The sequence below is a fragment of the Zosterops lateralis genome (assembly GCF_965231275.1).
Source record: "Zosterops lateralis genome assembly, chromosome: 1".
Lineage (NCBI taxonomy): Eukaryota > Metazoa > Chordata > Aves > Passeriformes > Zosteropidae > Zosterops > Zosterops lateralis.
This window is the reverse complement of record NC_139762.1, coordinates 3,502,373-3,524,193: the sequence shown is the minus strand read 5'-3', so window position 1 is coordinate 3,524,193 and position 21,821 is coordinate 3,502,373. Positions and strand designations below refer to the sequence as shown.

Genomic DNA, 21,821 nt, shown 5'->3' with positions numbered 1-21,821 from the left:
TGGAGCACCCTAGGATAGTGGAAAGTTTCCCTGCCCATGGCAGGGGGGTGGAACTGGATGATCCCTTCCAGTCCAGGCCACTTTATGAGTCTATGAAAGATGTTGGTGGTCACTTCATAAATCTGGGACTGTGGCTGAGAATGAGGAAGCGAATCCTGTGTCCAAGTCAGAGGCCAAATCCTGAGAGTGCAGGACAGGGCAGGGCAGAGTTGGAGCACTCAGGTGCTGCAGTGACCTGGAGGGGAATTGAAATGCCGTTGATAACCCATGAGAACCTCCCAACCTGGGCTTGGTCCCACAGCACCTGGGCAAGGAGGGCACAGCAGGTCCAGTGAGGGTGGCCAAGAGTCCAGCAGATGCCAGACAAATCCAAAGCATCAAGGCAGGTCCAGGAAGTCAGGAGCAGGTCAGGATCAGCAAGGCACAAGGCAGGGCACAGAGAGACCTCAGGCAAGGGGATCAGCTTCAGTGCAGCTCCTGAAATACAGGAAAGAGACCCCAAACAGGTCCTCTGACACACTCACAGCACAGCAGAAGGACCCAAGGCCAGGGCTGAACCTTGTCAGAGCTCCCCCCAGCACAGGCAGCCATAGTTCCAGGGAAGAGAGGAGGCTGTAGAGCTCGGTGGTGCATGCAAGGCCCCGATGAAGTCTCTTCTCTCCCTGTACATCCTCTTGTCATGCTGCATTAACATTTAAGAGCAGACATAGGCCAGGAGCTTCTCCAGCAGACTGGGACTGTGAGGGAGTTGTTTGCAGCTTTGTGCTCCTTAAAACAGAGCCTCCCTCTCTCTGTTCCATTTCCCCCTGTAATTCACAACATCTTCAGGCTTTAAAAATTGTCAACTGCTTCATACTGGAGAGCTATGGTGTTTCTAGGGAACTAACAGGTCATTCAGAATAAATGTTACAACAGTTCTTCCATCATTGCTGCTCCTCCTCCTTCTCAGGAGTTGCTGTGGCAGCTGCAAGCACTAACAGGACATGGTTTAAAAGCTCAGGCATTTTTCTGCCCCACAAATAAGCTAATTGACTGTCTCTCTACCTGTAAATAAAGGTCGTGGTTTATCCTCTGACCTGAGAGCAGGGCTCCTGTTTATGCAGCTGAACTGAGCTCCTGTTTTCCCCGCAGGGCAGGCTGGCTCCTTCCTTCTGCTGGTCCATGGCTCTCTCAGACCAAGCCTGAGTCAGCCAGGAGACGCCAACAGCATCCCAGAGTGATGCCAACAACTGCATAGCACAGCCACAGACAAGTGTCCATACCAGTGTCTGACCATCTTCACTGGTTTGGAGGTGTCCATGTAGTCCTTGGGATGGATATGTACTCAACTCTTTGTAAGATTTGATCCTAAAAACAGTCTGGTTTTCTCCTCTGATTCCCAACTCAAAACGGGAGAATTTCAATGTACCTGCCATCAATACACAAGTTACTGACTTTTACTTCCATCTCTTTACATGACAAGTTACAGACTATATGGAGAAATACTTGGGGAAAAATCCAATCCCAAATGAGGTCAGATGGGACAATATCCTCATCCCTTTTAGCTCTCAGTATCTGAGGATTTGAGTGCTGATACTTCTGCCTTTTCCAGCTTTGTTTTGTTTTTTTTTTTCTTGCCTGACCTGTGTCACTGATCAGTCTGGCTGAGCTGGAGGTCCAGCTTTTCCCTCAGTGCCAGCATGTAGGAATGCATCACTTCAAAGAGGCAGGAACGACCTTGGTTTGCAGCATCTCGCTGTCCCCTGTGGCACTGTCAGACACCAGATAAAGAGCCTCTGTGCTTGATGAGTGCTCTTGCTTTCTCTGAGCCAGAAGGAATATTTCAATTTCACAGCTCGAGTTTCCTTTGTTAACCCTTCCCCGCCTGCTCTCAGGGTATTTTTATTCTCCCCCGTCTCCAAGAAGATTCAGACTGCAAGTTATATTTGACTAATTAGCAGTAGGTAAATATGCAATTTTATAATGCTCAAAGAAGACTTTTTTCCTCCTGGGGATTTTTAGAATTAGTGTTTGAGAGTAACAACATCATCCACCCCTCAAACACACCCTGCTGGAGCATCTTCATGCTGAATTGACAGCAATGGAGAGCTGCAAATTAAAAAAAAAAAAAAAAAAAAAAAAAAAAAAAAAAAAAAACCAAAAAAACCAACAACAACAAAACAAAACAAAAAAAAAAAAAAACAACAGCTTATCAAAAGTAGCCAGGGATAATTAGAGGGGGAACTGTGATGTGGCAGCAGCAGCCAGGAGCACCAGAGCTCACAGCCCCTCCAAAATGGTGTTTAATGAATCCTGGGGACAGGATTAACACAGGAGGAGGAACTGTGGCACCTGCAGTGAGTGACACTACTGGTGTAGCACACCCTGCTCATCCAAAGAGAGAATAACAGTGGTGCTGCTGCTCCCTCCCCTGCTTCATGTCCCTGTCCACAGGGATGCAACCTTTGAGATGTCTCATGGATTCACAGAATCATTTCAATTGGAAAAGAGCTCTCAGATTATCAAGTCCAACCATTAACCCAGCACTGCCACATTCACCACCAAACCATGTCCCCAAGTGGCACATCCACTCATTTCCTGAACAGTTCCAGGGAAGTGTTTTACTACAATGTTAAAATATGAGGATTTAAACTTCAAACTTCTGGGATAATGGGAAACCGAGGATAATCCAAGCTTGCCTTCCAGAGCAAAGGTATTTTGTAGATATCATAACAGGAGAGTAGAGCAAAAATATGAATCCCTGAAAGCATTTTTTAAAAAGCTTACCAGCTGTCTTTTAAAAAAGCAGACCCCAGCTGTCTTTTCTTTAAAAATCTTAGAGGCTTTAAGTTGGATTTATGGTCCTTTGGGGTTGGGCTTGAGGGATGAGCATCTGGAGGTGATTTATCCAGGTACTATAGAAACTGTGCCATGGCAGGGACACCTTCCACTATCCCAGGCTGCTCCAAGCCCCATCCAACCTGGCTTTGGACACTTCCAGGGATGGAGCAGCCACAGATTCCATGGACAACCTGTGCCAGGGCCTCCCCACCCTCACAGAAACTTTCCCATCTTGTTCCCACATCCTTCAACACCTCACGGCAGCCTGATCCAGAGAGCTGCTCCCTGAGCAATGCCCACACATCCCTTGCATCCCGCAAAACAAATATTTGGTGGGTATTAAGCAGGGAAGGATGTAGAAAATGACAATGTGCTCACATTCACAAAAATCCCAGAAGTCAGGGAGGCAGGCTCAGGCTTGCAAGTGGTTTCAATGTTGTTTTCTCAGTTTTCCTGGGAAGAAATTTCCACATTTCAATGCTCTCAGCAAATGATGCCTCTGCTCACAGATCTTGTTTCTCCCAGAAACCTCCCTTCTAGGACAAAGCTCATCCAACCGTGGCACTACAGCATTCCAGTTACATCTAATCCAAATTAACTTGTCTCAGTTTTCACACACCAGATACCACCAGTGCTGGTAACAGCCCATAAAACTGCAAGGGAGAGACCAAAGCACGGGGAAAATGATTTGAAAAGTCTGCTCCATTAGGGAGAGAAGAAACCAAAGGAAAATCACCAGCCTCAGGAACAGAAAATGAGCTGTGTCCCTCAAACATGATGTTTGCCGGGAATAATGTGGCATATTCATGCTGACTTCTGCAAACGCTGCAATTACTGTCTGGCTGCCCTAAATAGTCCCATTTATCTCCGGAGACTTTCTCTGCTCTGTGTGATTTTTCACGGCTCTTCCTCAGAGCTGTTTTCTCCCCCGGCAGAGTTGTTTACATGCTCGTTATTTTTATGGTTTTTCCCTTCATTTCCCTGTAAGTAGAACAGCAAATAAAAGGTGTAGTAGAGGGTGTGAGCGAGTTCCTGCCAGAGGTGAGTGGCAGCTCAGTCAGGTTGAGCAGCAGAAGGTGGTTCTGACAGCAGGTTCATCCTACAATTGTTTGAGACAAGTCAGTGGCTGAGGTTGACTTTAGAGAAGGGAAATGATTGATGTGGTGCTCTGGCAGGAAAATAGAATGAAAATTAAGGCAGAGACACAGTTTTACTTCAAGAAATGAATTGTTTTCACCTCAGAATTAAAGGACACATTAATCCCATTTATAGCACCAGGAGAATTTGTTTCAGCCCCACCTTACTTGTCAGTGGCAGCAGGGATGCAGGAGAAAATGTGGCCATGGAGATTGATGAAATACCATTTAAGGAAGTTTTCCAATTATTTTCCTTGGCTCATATGTTCTAACTAGACTAGATCCAGTTTTCGGGTCAGAAATTTTACTCAAAACCTTTTCCTATTCTGTGGGTTTCAGTTTGGTCAGCTCTGCAGATGTTGGTCAGCAGCACTGAAGTGGCCAGCACTTTACAGAATGTGGAAGAAACATATTCTAGTGTAGCCAGGATCTAAAAGCCTAGGCATAAAGAGTCATAGAATGGAATCATAGAATTGTTCAGGTTGCGAAGGTCTTCTAAAATCAAAGTTAACCATTAACACTGCCAAGACCACCACTAAACCATGTCTTTAAACACTACATCTGCACATCTGTTAAATCCTTCCAGGAATAGTGCCTCCTCCTCTTCCCCGGGCATCTTGTTCATGTTCAATGCCTGACCACCCTTTCCACAAAGAAATCTTCCCTAACAGCCAATCTAAACTTCCCCTGGTGCAACTTGAGGCCATTTCCTCTTGTTCTGTCACTGTTCTCTGGGAGAAGTGACCAACCGCCAGCTGGCTGCACCTTCCCATCAGGGAGCGTAGAGATCCAAAGTCCCCTCTGAGCCTCCTTTTCTCTGGACTAAACAGCCTCAGTTCCATGGGGTTTATATACAAACCTGTATGGAGGTTTACAGCTGTTTCTTGCCTCGGAATCTGAGGCTGAATCTGTGCAGCCATGCCTGTATTGATCCTGATTTATGTTTACAGACATGGTGTGATTTTATCACTCCTTCGTTTACCCACATCTATTAACAGTTCCACGTCTGACTGTATCTAGTTAGATACCAACTGGCAGCAACAGCTTCATGGCTGGATTTTCCCTCATTCTGTTCTTTAATTCACCATTAAAACTTCATTATTATTGTGATTGTAAAAGGCTTAGTTATTCATCATTGCTCTCCAAAAGGCCAGGCCAGATTCCCTGGACAAACATTTGGTAGATCTGAGCACCAGGACTAAATCTAATAGGGTGATGCAGAATGTAACAGAAATGATTTCCCAGCTGATCCATAATCCCCCATCAGAAAAGCAGCATTTATCTGGATTTGACTGACAAGAACATGTGATTTGATCAGGATTTCCAAGTGCAGATACAGGACACCTCACCAACATGACACCTGCAACAAGATGATCTTTAAAATGTCTCTTCCAACCCAAACTGTTCTATAATTTTTGAAATTGCTGTGTGGTTTCTCACATGGCCAATCCTAATTTCTCACACTGGAAGGGAAGTTTTGGCAGGCACTGGAAGGAAGCAGGATGGAGGTTGGCTGCTTCCTGATTCACATTTTATTGACAGGTTTAAATTCAGGTTTTACTTTATGCTCCTGTCTCATCATAAGGCAAACTCTTCCTATGCAGAGGCATAAATAAGATTTTCACTGCATCATGCCAGAGTTTTATATATCTCTGTCCACCAAGATATCTTTTAGTATCAAATTAAGTGAGACACTGAACTCCCAGCACAGATATTTTGCTGCTGCAGGAAAGAGAAATTGTCATTCCCAAACAGATCAATACAGTTTCCTGTCTCTGACAGTGGCCAGTGTTGAATGTTTCAGAAGACAATATAAATCCTCCCCTTCTTCCAACCTGCTCTAGCCATAAGTGCACACACTGCACTTAATTGTTCAATCTGGAAAAATAATATCATCCTAACCTTAGCTGATTGTAATTGCATAGTGCTTTATTTATATCAACATCAATATTCATCTGGATGGGTATTACCAGAACTGCTACCAGGAGGCACTGAGTGTTTTATTACTGCTGTTCTTTAAAGGCACTGTGCCAATCGAGGGCTTCTGGCAATCCTTCATTCCTCCGATAGAAACCGCCCACTTCTTTGCCGGAACTCCCAGCAGGAATCCATCCTGCCTGTACCCACAAGCCAGAATTTCACAGGGTCATAGAATCACAGAATTATTTGGGAAGGAAGGGACCAGAAAGATCATCATGTTCCAACTCCCCTGCCATGGGCAGGGACACCTTCCACTATCCCAGCCTGCTCCAACCCCTGTCCAGCCTGGTCTTGGACACTTCCAGGCATCCAGAGGCAGCCACAGCTTGTCTGGGCACCCTGTGCCAGGGTCTCACCACCCTCACAGGGAAGGATTTCGTCCCAATATCCCACCTAACCCTGCCCTCTCTCAGTTTGAAGCCATTCCCTCTATTGCTGCCACTCCAGGCTCTTCTCCAAATTCCCTCTCCAGCTCTCCTGGAACCCCTTTAGGCACTGAAAGGGGCTTTGAGGTCACCCCACAGCTCTTTTCTTCTCCAGGTGAACATCCCAGCTCTCCCGGGCTGGCTCCAGAGAAGAGAGGCTCCAGCCCTTGGAGCCTCTCCATGGCCTCCTCTGGACCAGCTTCAAGCGATCCATGTCTGCCATGTGCTGAGGATGCCAGAGCTGGACAGGGCACTCCCAGGTGGGGTCTCAAGAGGACAGAGTAGAGCAGCAGAATCAGCACCCTTGACCTGCTGACCTGAATTTTTTTGCTTCCCGCATTTGTTACCAGGATTCTCTGTTCATTCCTCAGCTTCAAGAGCAGGGAGCTGTTCCCTTTTGCCTACTCAGATCCTCTGTGAATTCCCCAGCTCACTGCAGCCACGGCTCTGCCAACTGCTCAGCTTTTCCTTACTGGCACTGCTCTTGCTGTTATTATCACTCTGCTCTGGAGCCTCAGCTGCAGATTCACCACTTTAACAGCAGAACAAAGCACTGTATCAATTACTTTGACCTCCCAGCTCACAGGAGCCACCACATTTCACCCAGTTCCCTTCGCGTTGTGCCTTGAATTCTTTATTTTTAAAGCACTGGCAGCTGTATGGATTTATCCATCCCTGAGATGGCTTTGTGTGGAGTCAGCGTGGTTTCCATACGATTTAATGGTTCAGGATCAGCAGTGCATACAAATGGAGCTGTATTTGTTCCGGGGCCAATCTGGGTCTCGGTGCAATGCAGAGCTCAGATGGTTCTGCTCGGAGCCAGCTCCAGCCTCTCTGTGCCACATGTCACACCCCTGGAGCAGGAAGGTTTGGGACAGCAGTGACAAGGTGTCCCACTGGTGCTATGTGAAGTCACTTCTGGCTCAGCACAGCAAAGTGATGAATCTCTGCCGTTCTGCAGAGCTGCTTTGATGGTCCCCGGCACAGGCAGGGCCCTGAATCTCTGCGTACATTTGCATCTCAGCTAATTAACAATCCCTCCTGCGAGCCGGCGCTGGCACCAGGCTGCAGAAGCTGTCTGAGCTAAAGCTAACAAGCTCTGAACACCTGAGCTGACTCAGATTCAGGCGTTTCAAGCTGCATAACAGAGAGTTCTCAGACTGTGCTGGGTGAGAATATCGAGCTGGGTTTACATGTCTTTAATAATGCAAAGGTAAAAAGGTAAATTAAACTTTAGGGGGGAAAAAAAGAAAAGGAAAAATCGAGGGGAGAGGAATCAACTGCCATGTTCCCCTCAAAAAGCTATTAATTAAATATTAGTTTGAATTGGAGAGATCCTGGGGATATTACACTTCACACCAAGCCTCTTACAGGCTTGTGTGGCTGCCTCCAGCAATACATGAATTTTCCTTTTCTACTTGCTGAGTACCATTTTTTATTTCTAATCTCTGCCTCGGTGTCACTTCCGAACAAGAGCAAGCTTTTAGGCAAAATTGCCTTATCCCTTTTCCCGACAGCAGACCGATAGAGGTTGTCAAAGTCCCTACCAAAAGCTCTCTGTTGTCACCCCCTCCGAGAGCTCAGGATTTAATACGAGAGACAAGAGGCGCGGGGAGACAGATGGGAGATGGCAAGAACGCGGTAACACAAACAGTCTAATTTTATTGGAAAGGGTAAAAACTCCCTTGTGCTGCTGTTCTGTAGCGTGTCCCACTTATTGGCTTTCCACGCAAGACTCCACATGCAGAACCAGACGTGGTATCATTAACGTCCACAATCTCCCGCGGCACCAGGTTTCACTGGTTAATTACACGCTGTGGAAAGGAACCTCTTGTTTTGACCTAGTTTGAGTGTTACTGAGTGGGTAAATCGTGTCTGGTATGAGGTAATGCACTTCTGCCTTTGCATAAAGAATAGTTTTGAGTGCTAGCAAGACATCAGGGTGGTTTTTTTTTTTTTTTTTTTCCATAGTTCTGAATTATAACACCCTGAAGTAAATGGAAAAAAAAAAAAAAATCAATCACTTCAGGATTGGGATCAGGCCAAGTGTGATCTTGAGACATTCACAAGACACCGACCCACACATCAGGCATTTCTTAGTTAAGGAAATGTAAAATCATCAACCCCTTTATCGACACACAGTGGAATATTTTGAAAATGGAGATATTTTTGTAAAATTATTTGGGGAGAACTCATACTAATGACGGCAGGGGAGCAAATAAGCATGTAGGTAGACAGGAAGGTTGTGGAGGTAGGGATTATCCTACAGCAGCTCAGATGAAATGTGGACTTCAAGGCATGAAAAAGCCATGAGCACAGGAATATTGCCTGCCCCATTAAGCAATTCACACATAATGGATTAATGAGTTGCTGATATTTCTATCACGCTGGGGCAGTCATTAACAAATTCTGTTTACTGCCTGGATAGCAGATGGGGCCACCTACTCATGCCAGGGATGGAAACACTCCTAAAGCTTCAGGGCAGGATGGGGGGATGCTCAGTAATCCTTCAGGAAGTGTGTTAGTGGTTCAGGTATTAAGTGGGTTCACAGGAAATCCCATGGGAAAGGGAAGCCTGAGTCAAGAGAACCACAGGCAGCGTTTGGAAGTCTGAGGTTACAGATACCCCTGTACCCTGTCCAAGTATGTCCCCACATCAATGGTCCTTCCCAGAAAAACTCCTGGGATAAAAGTTTTGCATGAGATGTGCTATTTTCTCCCCTTTAGCTCTCTAAACTCAAATGCTGACCTGGGGATTTTTTAATGAAGCCCCTTTTCGCTGTTCCCATTTGTTCAACAGATAAACTGCCTATCAGCCTTTCACTTTTAATTTCGTGTGTGCTCAGCACTGAGGCTTGCCATAATTAAAGTCCCTTTTCATTTATTCTGGATTGCAATATTTACTTTTCATAACAAGTACCAAAGAAATGGCTTTGCATGACTGACTGACTGAAGGAAACACTCCAGGTGCTCATCTCTTCTTCAGTAACAAGTTTTTTTAAATTCAAATGTAGAATTTTCGGGCTCTTTTTTTATCTTTCAATGCTGAAAACCTCAGTGACCCTCGTGAAGAGCTCTGTGTCAGTTCTTCTCCTGGTATCAACACTTTGCATCTCTCCTGGAACAGAATCTGTATGGAACAGTGAAGAGTGAGATTTTGAACAAGCAGCCCTGAATTTGCCTCACCAAAGTATTCTGAGCACCAGCCCCCGAACCCAAATGACCCAGATAATGAAAAGCTTTGTTGAAAATTCCTTCTTCTCCTTGAGTAACAAACTTGATAGGAAAATATTCAGCACCAAGGAGCAGAGCAGAGGCTTTTCAGGCACTAAGCCCTCCACCAACAACTTGTTGCTCAGAAAAATAACTCATTTCCCATTGCAATCTCAGGTTCCATGCATGCAATTTGCAAAAAAAGATAAGGAAAAGCCTCTACAAATACCTGAACAAAAGCTGCTTAGTCCAAGCTTTCATGGCCACATGGAGACTAATAGTTATTAAGGCAATCAAAGACTCTTTAGAAATTAGTCTGTGCCCCAGTTCAAGCAGTTTTACCCCAAATACCCGCAGGCTCTGGAGCTTTGCAGCCTCCTACTTTTCAACCTCCCAGACCAAGAGGGCTCTGTCTCAGGAAAGAATGCAGCTTCCAGCCAAGATTTGTCAACGTGCATTCTTAGGCATGAATTGTACCACCAAGAAATCTCTAAAGTCGATTGGAGGTAGGATAAAGTTGGATCCGCGGATCTTGGCGCGTGCAAAAGTTGTGTCTCGGACTGGAAAACAACCAGGAAAATTTTAGCCTATAAAAGGAGGGTGTTTCACAAATGTATGGCTTATCAAAAACTAGACTGATACAGAAGCAATTATTCATAACTGTGCTGAGTGTGATCACCCTCACACAGCCTACACCCAGAGCCACTGCCATCAAAGGGGACTTTGTCACTGCTTTCAATGGACACAGGATATGACCAGAGCAGCATCTGCAGCAGCTCCCAGAGAGGAACACGAGGGAAAAAAAAAAAAAATCTTCATTTGTAACTGAGTGTTTCATCTTTCAAAAGACCAGCTTCAGATGTGCCTCAGAAACTCTTCTTTTGGGTATCTTTTTTTTTCCACCAAGCTGCATATTTATCAGCTCTAGTCCTAGACATAATCTTAAGAGCTTATCTCCCAAGTGATCAGAACTTCTTTCCAATTTGCTTCTTTATTAAAATAATCAGGGCTTGAAATCAACTTCTTTTTTTTTATTACTCACAATCTTTGCTATTTTCATCAAGAGCAAGCAGCACATTTCCATGTCTTTTTTGAGATTTTCTGCTTATTTATTTGCTCATCTGCCTCCAGCAAGTTCATGTTCTGAGGACAGAAAAGCAAGAAACTGCAGGTGAAAGGGAATTAATAATCCATTTGAAGATTAAGGAAATCAAGGAGATGTGTTTTTAAATTTTAATTCCGACAAGGAATTCCTGCCGACCTCCTGCAACTCAACCTCTCAGTAGTTTTGTTTCTCAGCTACCACGGAAAAGTGAGGCAAATAACACCCTTCTACTTTACAAGAACATTTCACAGCCAAATAATTGAGGACAAGACTTGCTACTTTTTTTTTTCCCCACATTTTTTGACAGCTTACCCTGTAAGTATCCCCCTAAGGACCAGCAAACCAGTGTGACAACTCCAGTGACAGGATTCCTGAGGGACCACTTGCACAGTCACGTATTATTAGACCTAATAAAGAATGACAGAATCTGGCTGTTAAAACTTCAAGAGATCCTCAAACACTATAGTGACAGCAACCATTAAACTATAGATAAATTACATCTAAAACAATCCCACTTTGCTGCATTCCCAGCTACTAAAACATTGCTACTTTATTCTCAGCAGGATGGTTTTTTTTTTTTTTTTCATCTAAAATCTCTGAATTTCTCCTCAGACAAGGACATAATTGCAGATACTGCTGCCAGGTAAAATTACTGCAGAGTTCTGGTTTGTACAACTTTTGGGAAACATTGGAGATAATTTGCTTTTTCGGGTGCTGAGGACTAAGTGTCCTTCCGACTTAGAAAGAAACAAGACTTCTTTCTAGAATTACTCAAGGTACTGTTACAAGAGTATTTATGTAAATTAAATTAATAAAACAAACTGTTTTAAGCTTCTGGATATCCTTGGTGTGAAGTGATTTGGCCTGAAGGGTGTGTTAGGCTGAGGATTTACAGTTTTAATACTCCTTCCTAAGCAGTTTGACGCTTCAATTTCTCATCACCACTTCCACACTCCAGCATGGTATCCAACATTACCAGCGCGGAATAAATAACCTCTGGCTTGCTGCAATCATTAAAATGTATTTGGTTTAAATTTTGTTGAGTTTCTAAGACATGGTAATGCTGAAAATGAGCAAAGGGCTGGATGATCCCGGGATGGCAGCAGCCACCTTCTCACCCTGAGGGGGAACCAGGAATGCATTGCAGCAAACATTTTCCATCCATAATCTTCTGAGGGATTTATTTATACTTGGAAAAATATTTTTTTTCTTTCATAGAGAGTTGTCTTAAGAAACGTCAAATTGAAAGGGTGAAGGAACTGGGGGGAGCCGTCAGCAGGGCCGTAAGGGTGAGGGGTCAGGGCAGTTAGATATCCTCACCATGGAGACGATTTATTCCGTAAAGGTTATTTATTCTGTTATTTATTCGTTATGTTTAGTCTGCAAAGGTTATTTACGATGCTATTTATTCTCGTTATGTATTCTGGGAAGCCCCTTTCCTCCTCCCCGAGCCGCTTTCAAAGAGGTGGGCAAGCAAATTTCCACTCCCATCTTCACATTGAGGGGAAAACACCAGAGGGAATCGAGCCGCTATTTCCAGGATTAAAACTCACAGCCTACCACTTACAGGCAATTACACTTCCCATAGGGGGAAAGCATGAGTTAAGAGTTGGATTTTCTTCCCTTTTTTCTTTTTAACATTGATCGTTTTAAACGCGGCAAAGGGGAAGCTCCGTCACGCCGTGTCTCGGAGCGAGGGGAGCCCCCTTCCCTTCACGGCGCCACTCCTTTTCCCCTCAAAGTATGACTTAAGGGTCGGATTTATTTTTAACACTATTATTATTATTATTATAACTTAAACATTCATCATTTTAAACGTGGCACGGGGTGAGGTCGGTCACACGTCCCCTCACGGCGCCGCCCCCCTTCCTGCCCCTCACGCAGAGGGCGGGAAAAAGCGCGGCGGGCAGGGCGGGCAAAGGGGCGGGGCCTGGCGCGGCCATTGGGGCCGGGCGGGTAATGGCGGCCGGGGGCGGCGGCGCCGCCTGGCGGCGGGGCGGGGGGGCAGCGGGGGCTGAGGGGGGCGCGCCGTGAGGGGACAAAGCGCTGGAGCCGCCAGGTAAAAACACCCCGGGGGAAAGGAGCCGTATGGGGAGGGATGGGGGAGCGGCTGGAAGGAGGAGATGGGCCGCGCTGACGGCACCGAGCTCCGGCTTGCGTGTTGGCGGCAGGAACCGCTTCCCCTCAGAGCGAGTTTTTCCCCCGCCGCCGGGGTCGGGGCTGAGGCGGAGCCGCCCCGCTGTAATTGAACCCCTGGGTGAGGAGGGAGGGAGGGAGGGACCGCGGGGGCTCCTTCTGTGCTTTGTGTGTCCAGGTGGCGAGGCCGAGGGGCGGCCATGGGGGTGCAGGACCGGCCCCAGTGCTTCTTCGAGATAGAGATCAACAGGGAGCCAGGTAAGGCTGTGTTCGGGGCTTTTAAAGCACGTTTTTTGTCTGCATAATGGGCCCAAGCCGCTAGCAGCGAGTTTGGCCATTGATGCGTTATTTCTGAGTTACTTTTTAATAACTTCGGATGTTTTCTGGGGTGCTGAGTGCTCCTTATTCTACCTTGAGATCTATTTTTATTTGCACGCATGAATGTGAAAGCTTGGCAGGGCTGAAAAACGCTGTTCTGAAGGTAAGAAAAGCCGTCTGGTGATGTATTATAGCTTTTGTATTATACCTTTGTTATGGCACTTCTATAAACTATGGAAAATCGGGGCAGGCTGTGAGGAGACTGGATATTTACTCCTATACGTATTTTTAATGATACAGTAATTAAAATTGGGAAGGAACTTTAGGAGGTCATCTGGGCTAAATCTTTACTTGTCCTGAATGTAAAGGAAGGAACTGGGCATTCAGTCATCGAAGCACAAAACACCTCACCAGCTGGCCTGTTTAAAAAAAAAAAATAATTAAAATAAATCCCTCTTTTTAACTCAGATTTTCCCAATACAAATGTAATGCCCAGAAGCGATAGGCTGTGAGTTTTAATGCTGAACAGCAGCTTGGTTCCCTCTTGTGTTTTCCCCCCCACTCTGTAAAGATGGGAGTGGAGATTTTCTCACCCATCTCTTTGAACACGCATTTATCAATCCATATTAGTTGTCTCATACGTACTCCGTGCTTTATCTTGCTACCACTTGTCTCTGGAAAAAATGAATGTATGTGATGGCTTCATTACGCTTTCACTTTCATTTTCTGCTTCAATGTTTCTCCTAAAACCTTTGAATTAAGAGCTTATATCTCAGAGATTCCGAATTTCATCCTCATTCAGGTGCAACTGAAATCCTTTTAGTGTTTTATTTCCACCACGATTTCAGAGGAGAGGTTCTGTTCTAACTTCAGAGACCTGATAGGGCGTATCTATAAATCTGTTGCTGTTGTAACTCCTGTCTGAGTTATTTTGATTGACACTGTGTTTTCTGAGTACTTCCAACGAGCAGATAAGTGGTGATGTGAATGGAGTTCTAACATGTTCCGTGGCTTTAATTTCGGGTGGAATTTACTATGGAATGAGACAACTGAAACTATTCCAGGTTGGATGGGATTCCAGTTAGGAATGGTAGTTTGATGGGGTTGATTTAGGGCAAAGACAATTCATTCTCAATCTCATTTGTTGTTAATCTTTTTAGGTTTAGTGTGGAGATTTGTTTTTTTGTTGTTCTGACTCCATCTGAAGGATCTCCCTGCACTGTTTTCTCTGCTCTCCCCGCACAGGTTGCTGCTCCCATTTCATAATCTCTCCTCCTGCCTCATCCCCCTCCTCAGCCTCGAGCTGTGCATCTCCAGTGAAAGTGGATTACCTTGTTTTCCCCCAAACCTCTTTGTGTTGGTGACTGATGGAGCTGTCAGGGAGGAATTGCAGCGTTGGTGTTCTTGGTGGTGCAGAGCTTTGCCTTACCTGGAGCAGACCCAGAGCTTTGGCTCTGTCTCTGTATGTCTCTGCATTTATTTTTTTCTCTTGAAAGTAACAGGAATCTCCCAGACTTGGAGCCCTGCTGGTTTCATTGCACCTGACTCATGGCTTGGATTTTTTTTGTTTTTGCAGGAAAAAATGCCAGTTTGTAAAATGTTGGTGCTGGGACTTGTGTGCTGTCTGGGCACGCTGCTTTATTCTGGGGCCTGTTTGTTCATTCACCCTGCAACTCTGTCTCGGGATTTAAGGATATATTTAAAAAGCTTAAACGTTGCTCTCTTAGCTCTAAGATGACCTTCAAAAGCTGAATCCAAGTGGTAAATCAGTAGCTCCAGATGACACCAAGCACTAACTCTGAGAGATGTGCTCACCTGCTGGCACTGGGGAGGTATTCATTTGAACTTCTAAGCTGGCAGCAGATTTCCAAATGAACATTTTGATTATTTTGACTTCAATAAATAAGCTGGTAGACTTACTCAATTTTAGGAGATGTAGGGAGAAGTGGGGAGCAGAACAGCCCTGCACTTTGTTGCTAGCCAAGGAAAAAAGGCCTTGTGTGCATGGAAAAGCTGAACCAACATCTCCACAAAATGCAGAGGGAAGGAGATGTGCCTCTTGCAGCATCTTTTTTGCCTGCAGAACACAAAAACTGTGTCATTTTTCACACCGTTGGTTGCTGCGAGTCCAAAAACGTTCCCCCCACGCAGCTGCCAAATCTTGGCTCTGCCCTCCCAGGCTTGCTTGCCCAGCCAGGGTGTGCCAGGGTACCTGTAGCAATTAAAAGTCAGGTCAGTTCTTACTCTAATAAGATCCCTTGGAAAATGCAGGAGTGAATATCTCTGCTTTGGCTGTGCTTCCAGAAGCTTTATTACAGCTTTTGTGTCCATATTTTATTCCAGCTACGGAATGTTGGACTAAAACTCAGTGCCAGCTTGTACTTGTCTCTTGCAGTGGGGCAAACTTTGTCGGCTTGGTGCTTTTTGAAAGCTAAATTTAGTCTGCTTTTAAATAAGTTGCCTGTTAAGCATTTTTTTTTTATATGATGAATGCAGGTTGTGGCTCATAATTTTTAAAGGGCAAATGGAAAACAAATCAGGAAGGAGCATTTATTTTGATGTTGGCACAAACTGCTTCTCCCTTCTTTTGGGCCCCCCCACCAGTGGATTTGGGCACACAGGATTAAACTGCTTACAGTATTCTAGGAATTTTGGGATGGCAGCAGATGCCTATTTAAATAATTCTGTCTTTACTCTGTGAGGCAAAATCCGTGTGAAGCTGCAGCCTTTCAGGTACCGTGATAATTGGAACAGATGTCCCACTAGGATGTCACAGATGCAGTTGGCTGCTGTAGCAGTTCCTGTGGCCATCCAAGATCTTTTTCCCACATCTCCACCCCCTGAACTGGCTTCATCCATCATAAAGTTTGGTAAATTTACTCAGGTTTGCTTTGTTTCATTCTTATTCATAGAATGATTTATCAAATCTTTTTATTTCTTCCTTTTTTTTGTCCTGTCTTCTGTTTGACCCCTGGCTCATTGATTTGTTCCACTTTAGTTTCTTTCATTCCTGGGGTGTGTCCCTTCCCATAACAGCCAGTCTGGTTTTTCCTTGCTTCTCTCTTTCTAGTCACTTCAGCCTGAAGTTTGGTGTATTTTGGGACTTCAGCTGCTATGAATTTATGTGAAATGAGCTCCCCTGCAATAGTCACTCTGCTGTGCCTGCAGCAAGAGACCCAGTGATGCCTTGTGGGGTTTTTGTTACCTTTCCTAAACACAGAAACTGTTCTCAACTGGCTCCACGTTAACTTTTAATCTTTACAAGGGAAAAAGTTGTATATTGGCAGAAAATAAAACCCAGAGCTTTGGCTGACCCTGAACCCATGAGCAACTGTGTATGAGACAGCAGGAGCCAGGGGGGATCCCATATGGAGAAAACCCCTCTCAGGGGTGGTAGGATGGAGATTTGAAAGGAATTGATTCAATAAAAAATTTATTCAGAATAATCATGTGGAATTGTTGTCAGTGCAGGATGAAAGACCCTGAAGTCTCACCTTGAGGTCTGGAACAAGTTGGATCAGTAAATGAAAGAAAAACTGCTCAGCCTTTTCTGGGAGGAGAAAAGTCAAGTGCTGCCTCTCACTTCCATAGCCCTGGAAAACCGACCCCAGGGAATGTTTGGTGTGTGCAGGACTGAAATAAGTTTGGGTTTGTGGAGACCAAGGAAGAAGGGAATGGAGGGAACTTCAGGTGGTATTTGTGGAGGAATGGGCTGAGAGCAGGGGAGAGACGTTTATGGAGGTTTTCCTTGCAAAGAGAGCAGGGAGGTGTTAACAAAGTGTTAATCTGTCAGGGCTACAGATCCCTGCTCAGGGGAACTGGGGCATCCATTCTTAAAACTCATATTTTAAATAAAATCCATTCTTGTTCCATGCTAAGGTTTTATTTCCTTGAAAACTGTAGCCACATTTCTCTTTTGAAGCAGGTTTTTTTAAAATTCATGTGCCTTAGCATTCACAGATTTAAGGATAAACAAATGAATAAAATTCAAATAGGGCCCTTTTAGTGAGCTGTTATTTAAACTCGTATGGAAATCTGTCTGAGCCTTTGGGGCCTTGGCAGCCGTCCTGGGCTGTGCATCATTGTCTCACTGCTTGTAATCCCTGCTTTCTCCTTCAGCAGGATGTTCCTGCTGATAGGCTGGGGAAAAGTACCTCTGGCTTGGTTTACTCTAAGAAATTGAGAAAAAGATAAACAGTTTCAAAAAACCAGGTTTGTTTTGGGAGTGGGTATCTGAACTTGATGCCTGTGTGGTCCAAACATAATAAAATGTAGCAAAACAGTTCACATTACTTGGAAAATTACTTGAGTCAATATGTGTTTGCCTCCCAAGTTTGTTTTTTCCAAAGAGTTAAGCAGCTAAATTAGAGGATTTACCCTTGAAACAATAAACATTTGATATCAATTATTATTTTAATAAACTTGGCTAGCAAGAGCCCTTATTTCAGTATTGCATGGATATTCCTACCCTGAGTTTCTGCCACTTAATTTGTATCAAGTACTAGTCCTTCCTCAGCTTCAAAATTGTTGAGGAGTTCAAAAACAAAAGAAAAAAACCACCTCATCTTTTACTTTGAAGACAGAGTTCTGAAATTGGGTTATTTTTGGTCATTTTGCTTTCTGGTTTCTGTAGCTGGTACAGCTCATTAGCTACAGAGAACACTTCATCAAATTCCCAAACAGTTTAGATTTTAAATAGGCATCACTTGCTGTATGTAATGTACATATTTCTTTCACCACTTTACTCTGATTATTTAAAAAATAAGTTCAAAGCCTGCTTACAAGTAACACTTTATCAAATTATTGTTTCATAAATAGTAGGCAAATGTAATCCCAGCAGTTTTTACTTTAGCCTGGAATTGAGGTGTCTGTGCAGGCTCATTTCTTGGTTAAAGCCAGCTGAGGACTCTGGGTAGGTTTGTGAGCAGCTTTTGCCTACTTGACTGGGTTTTTTTTAAGTGATTTTTGTTTGTTTATTTAATTTACTGTTTAAATATTATGGTTAGTCACAGAGAGCTTGTTCCCTCAGCAAATCACTTAACCTTTGCATCAGGGAAATGAAGCTGAAGAAAGCATTGGAAATTCTCTGCAGTGAAGGTGTATCATTTGAGAGAAGAGGTGTCTAAATCTGGGGAAATAAGGAGCGTCTCAAATGCTTTTTTTATCTGTGCTATATCAGCATATACCTCAGCTCCAAGTTTAAAATGAGATTTTTCTTTTTTTTTTTTTTTTTTTTTTTTTTTGTGAGGAATGAGGCAAGAGAAAGATTTTTAAGTTCTAATCATACATACCTATATTAATTTTTTTATTATCAGCTGTTCTTTCATCCATCTTTGACCAAGGTGTGAAAGTGGCTTTGATCTTTCTCTGGCACATTTCATTGCCTGTTTGTCAGTGGAAAACACAACCTTTCAGTGCTAATGGTATTCATGCAGTTGCAGTAAAATGCAGACAGTAACCCAGCAGATGGATCCACAGTGTGTGGTTTGTGTCTCAGGAGCAGACTGTGGCTGGATGGAGCTGGCTAAGCAGTGCTCCAGGTTTTATGGAGGAGACAGGCCCTTCCCTTAGAAACTGTAATCTTTGGATATTGGATATATGTACATTACATTTTGTAGGATTAAAGGGCATAAAAAGACCAGGCTGGGTGAGGCATGGAGTAACCTGATCTAGTGGAAAGTGTCCCCTGCTCGTGGAACTGGATGATTTAAGTTCCCTTTTCCAGCACGAATCATTCTGTGGTTTTATGAGCACCTGGCAGAATTTGTTATTGACAAAGCACTGGTGAAAAATACTGCTGAAGCTGATACTTTAGTTCTGAATGTCTCTTTCCATCTTCTGCCTTGTCATCTGCAGGAACATAAGAGAGTTCTTGCAGTGGAACACCACAGTGCTGGTGTCTGCTGCTTCAGGTGCTAAATGTGGTGGGTTTGTAAGTAGGGCTTGCAGCAAAATCCTTCTACAATTTGTGCCTCAGGGTGAAAGTCCCTTCTGGAGCCTGCAGGGACTTGGCAGGTGGCACCTTGGTGAAGCAGCAGCTGGGCTGGAGAGCAGGATGGGGGTAGTGACAGCTTTTTCCCTGGAAAGTGTCGTGTGTTATTTCACACTGTGAATGCAGGAGGAATCTTCTTCTGCAGAGACAGACGCAGTTGGGGCTGTTCAGCCTGAAGGGTGAAGGCTCCAGGGAGATCTTAGAGTCTCTTCCAGGACCTGGAGGGGCCCCAAGAGATTTGGATTGGAGCATGGAGCAATGGGACAAGGAGCAGTGGGGTTAAGCTGAAGGAGGATGGGTTTATATGAGATATTGAGTGGAAATTCCTCCCTGTGAGGCTGCTGGGGCCCTGGCACAGGTTCTCAGAGAAGCTGTGGCTGCCCCTGGAGCCCTGGAAGTGTCCAAGACCAGGTTAGATGGGGCTTGGAGCAACCTGGGATAGTGGAAGGTGTCATTGCATGTGACAGTAGAGCTGGAACTGGATGATTTTTTAAGTCCTTTCCAACCCAAACCATTCTGGGATTCTCTCCCATGATTCTGTAAACTCTGGACGTGGCTCTCTAAAGCACTCAGTCACTGTTCTGTTGGTGCTTTTGCAGCAGAGGAGTGGGATTTGTGTTCTCCTGAATTCCTGGGCTATAATGAAAATCAATAACTCTCTTACTGAATTGTCTTCTCTGTTGTGTTCCCTATAGGAATATTCAACCCTCACAGCTTAGACTGGTCTCTTCACTTGCAAATAGTGGTAGTTACAGAACTGCTGTTTGATGAGAGATCTTTGAATAGTCCCTATTTCTTCATTACCCATTTCCTTTGGATTTTCCTGCTGTAGTGCTGAATGCTTAAAGAACATTCTTACTGCAGTTAATGGGATACAGACCTTTCAACAGCTCAAAGCATCTTGAATTTTTATCTATGATTATCAAGTACTGGTGCTGTCATTTTATTTCTTCCTTTCTGAACCAACAATTCACCATCTTATAATTGTATATATTTGGACAGCACTTTAAAATTGAATGCAGTTTCTTAGGAGCCTCTCAAATTCTTTTTTTGTGACTAAGTATTGAATGAAATATATTTGAATTTAAAATGTCTTTTTCTTTAAAGAAAAGAGAAGTTGTTCCTGGAGTAGTTACTTTTTTAAAATGATGAAGCCTTACCAGTGTGCACCACTAGAGTGTAGTGCTCATTGACAGATTATTACTGGTCTCTTTGTAATCCTGCCCAACAGTGAGGTTCCTATGGATTATTTTACAACCTACAGAGATACCATTTTTTTTTCTTTATTAATTATGTATTTTTTAAAGATTTCATACATTTGGGAGCAGTTTGTTGTGGTGTTTTGTTTTTTTTTTTGTTTTGTTTTGGTTTGGTTTGGTTTGGTTTTTTTTGGTTTTTTTTGTACTATACATCACAGTATCTTGGAAAATAAAGAATGTAAATCAATTTTAAAACAGTTTTCTTTATATTCAACTTTTCAACAGTATTTTAATAGATTTGGAAAGCGCATAGCACAACTACCTCCAGCAACAAAAACAAAATATTTGGTTATAGTACCTGGCAGGTGGAGCACTTGTCCTGCCTGCCTTTCATCTCCCTGTTTGGTTTATCTGGGTTTTTTTAAACTAAAGGATTTTAGGCCAAGAGTGCCAATGCAGCTGTAATCCTCAGCACAATATGGAGCTGAGCCAGTTGGATTTTGTAGGTAATGATCACAGGGAAAACTGTGGAAATGTGATTATTAATGTATTTGTATAAACACAGTAATTGGGGAGGGAATTGCTCCAGCTCTCTGAGGAGCTGTATTTATGGGAAATCATTTTCGAAATGGAAAAGATCTGACATGATTAAACTATTTTAGTAAATCAGCTTGGCTTTCCAGGTTCAAATCACAGTGGAATCTCTAGGACTTCTGATAAATTGGATGGAATGATATTATTTAATGTCCTTTTTTTTTTCTTTTTACAATTATGTTATTCTTCTTCCTTGCTATGTATTTTAATATATGCATACTTAAGGTGTTTTCTTATTCTGCTTGATAAAATAACCTTTTCTCAGAAAATTACATTTTTGCAACATACAGATTGATTGATATGCAGTTTTTCTCATTCCAAACAGTTCTAAAATGCTAATTATTTTTTTCTTTTTAATTATTTTCCAGTTGGTCGAATTATGTTTCAGCTCTTCTCAGACATTTGTCCGAAGACTTGTAAAAACTTCCTTTGCTTGTGCTCAGGTACGTGGCTGATATTTCAGATTTTTATTGTTGCTTACAATGATTATTTGATAATACAAGTACAAACAAGAGCCTGTGCCCACCTGAGGAGGTGAATTATAATGGAGAGGAGATGCTGTCCCATTCTGGCCCATATAATCTGCATAAAGCCATCATCAAGCCAGAGTGTTTTTGGCAGGTGGAGGAGGACAGGGTGGTTCTGGCATTGCTGTCAGAAATAGATTTGGCCCCTGGAAAGGTCCTTTCTGCCCAGACAGAGAGAGGCTCCTGCTTATAAATTCCAGCAGCTGGACTTGCAGATGCTGTTCACCTATGGAATGAACACAGCCCCATCTGCTGTGGTGCTTTGTCAGGAGCTGATTCCACTCTGATCTCAAACTGGTCCCCAGTTCAAAGTGGGTCACATTGAGCTGCCAGTGCAGGTGTCCAGAGCTGCTTCTCCTCTGCCATCCCTTTTCCA

At 43.8% G+C, this 21,821-nt stretch overlaps 2 protein-coding genes across 6 annotated transcripts in view; one reads left to right on the top strand and one right to left on the bottom strand.

Moving 5' to 3' along the window:
* The window catches only part of SEC22C (SEC22 homolog C, vesicle trafficking protein), a 120,084-nt gene that overhangs the window by 31,713 nt on the left and 66,550 nt on the right, over window positions 1–21,821 (bottom strand). The gene's annotated exons all lie outside the window — the stretch shown is intronic.
* Window positions 12,707–21,821, top strand: part of NKTR (natural killer cell triggering receptor) — a 37,127-nt gene continuing 28,012 nt past the window's right edge. For all 5 annotated transcript variants that reach the window (XM_083860163.1, XM_083860165.1, XM_083860161.1 and 2 more), the window contains exons 1-3: window positions 12,707–12,738; window positions 12,994–13,073; window positions 21,287–21,361. In XM_083860163.1, the coding sequence (XP_083716289.1) occupies window positions 13,016–13,073; window positions 21,287–21,361 (133 nt within the window). In that variant the 5' untranslated portion in view covers window positions 12,707–12,738; window positions 12,994–13,015. The remainder of the gene's footprint in view (window positions 12,739–12,993; window positions 13,074–21,286; window positions 21,362–21,821) is intronic.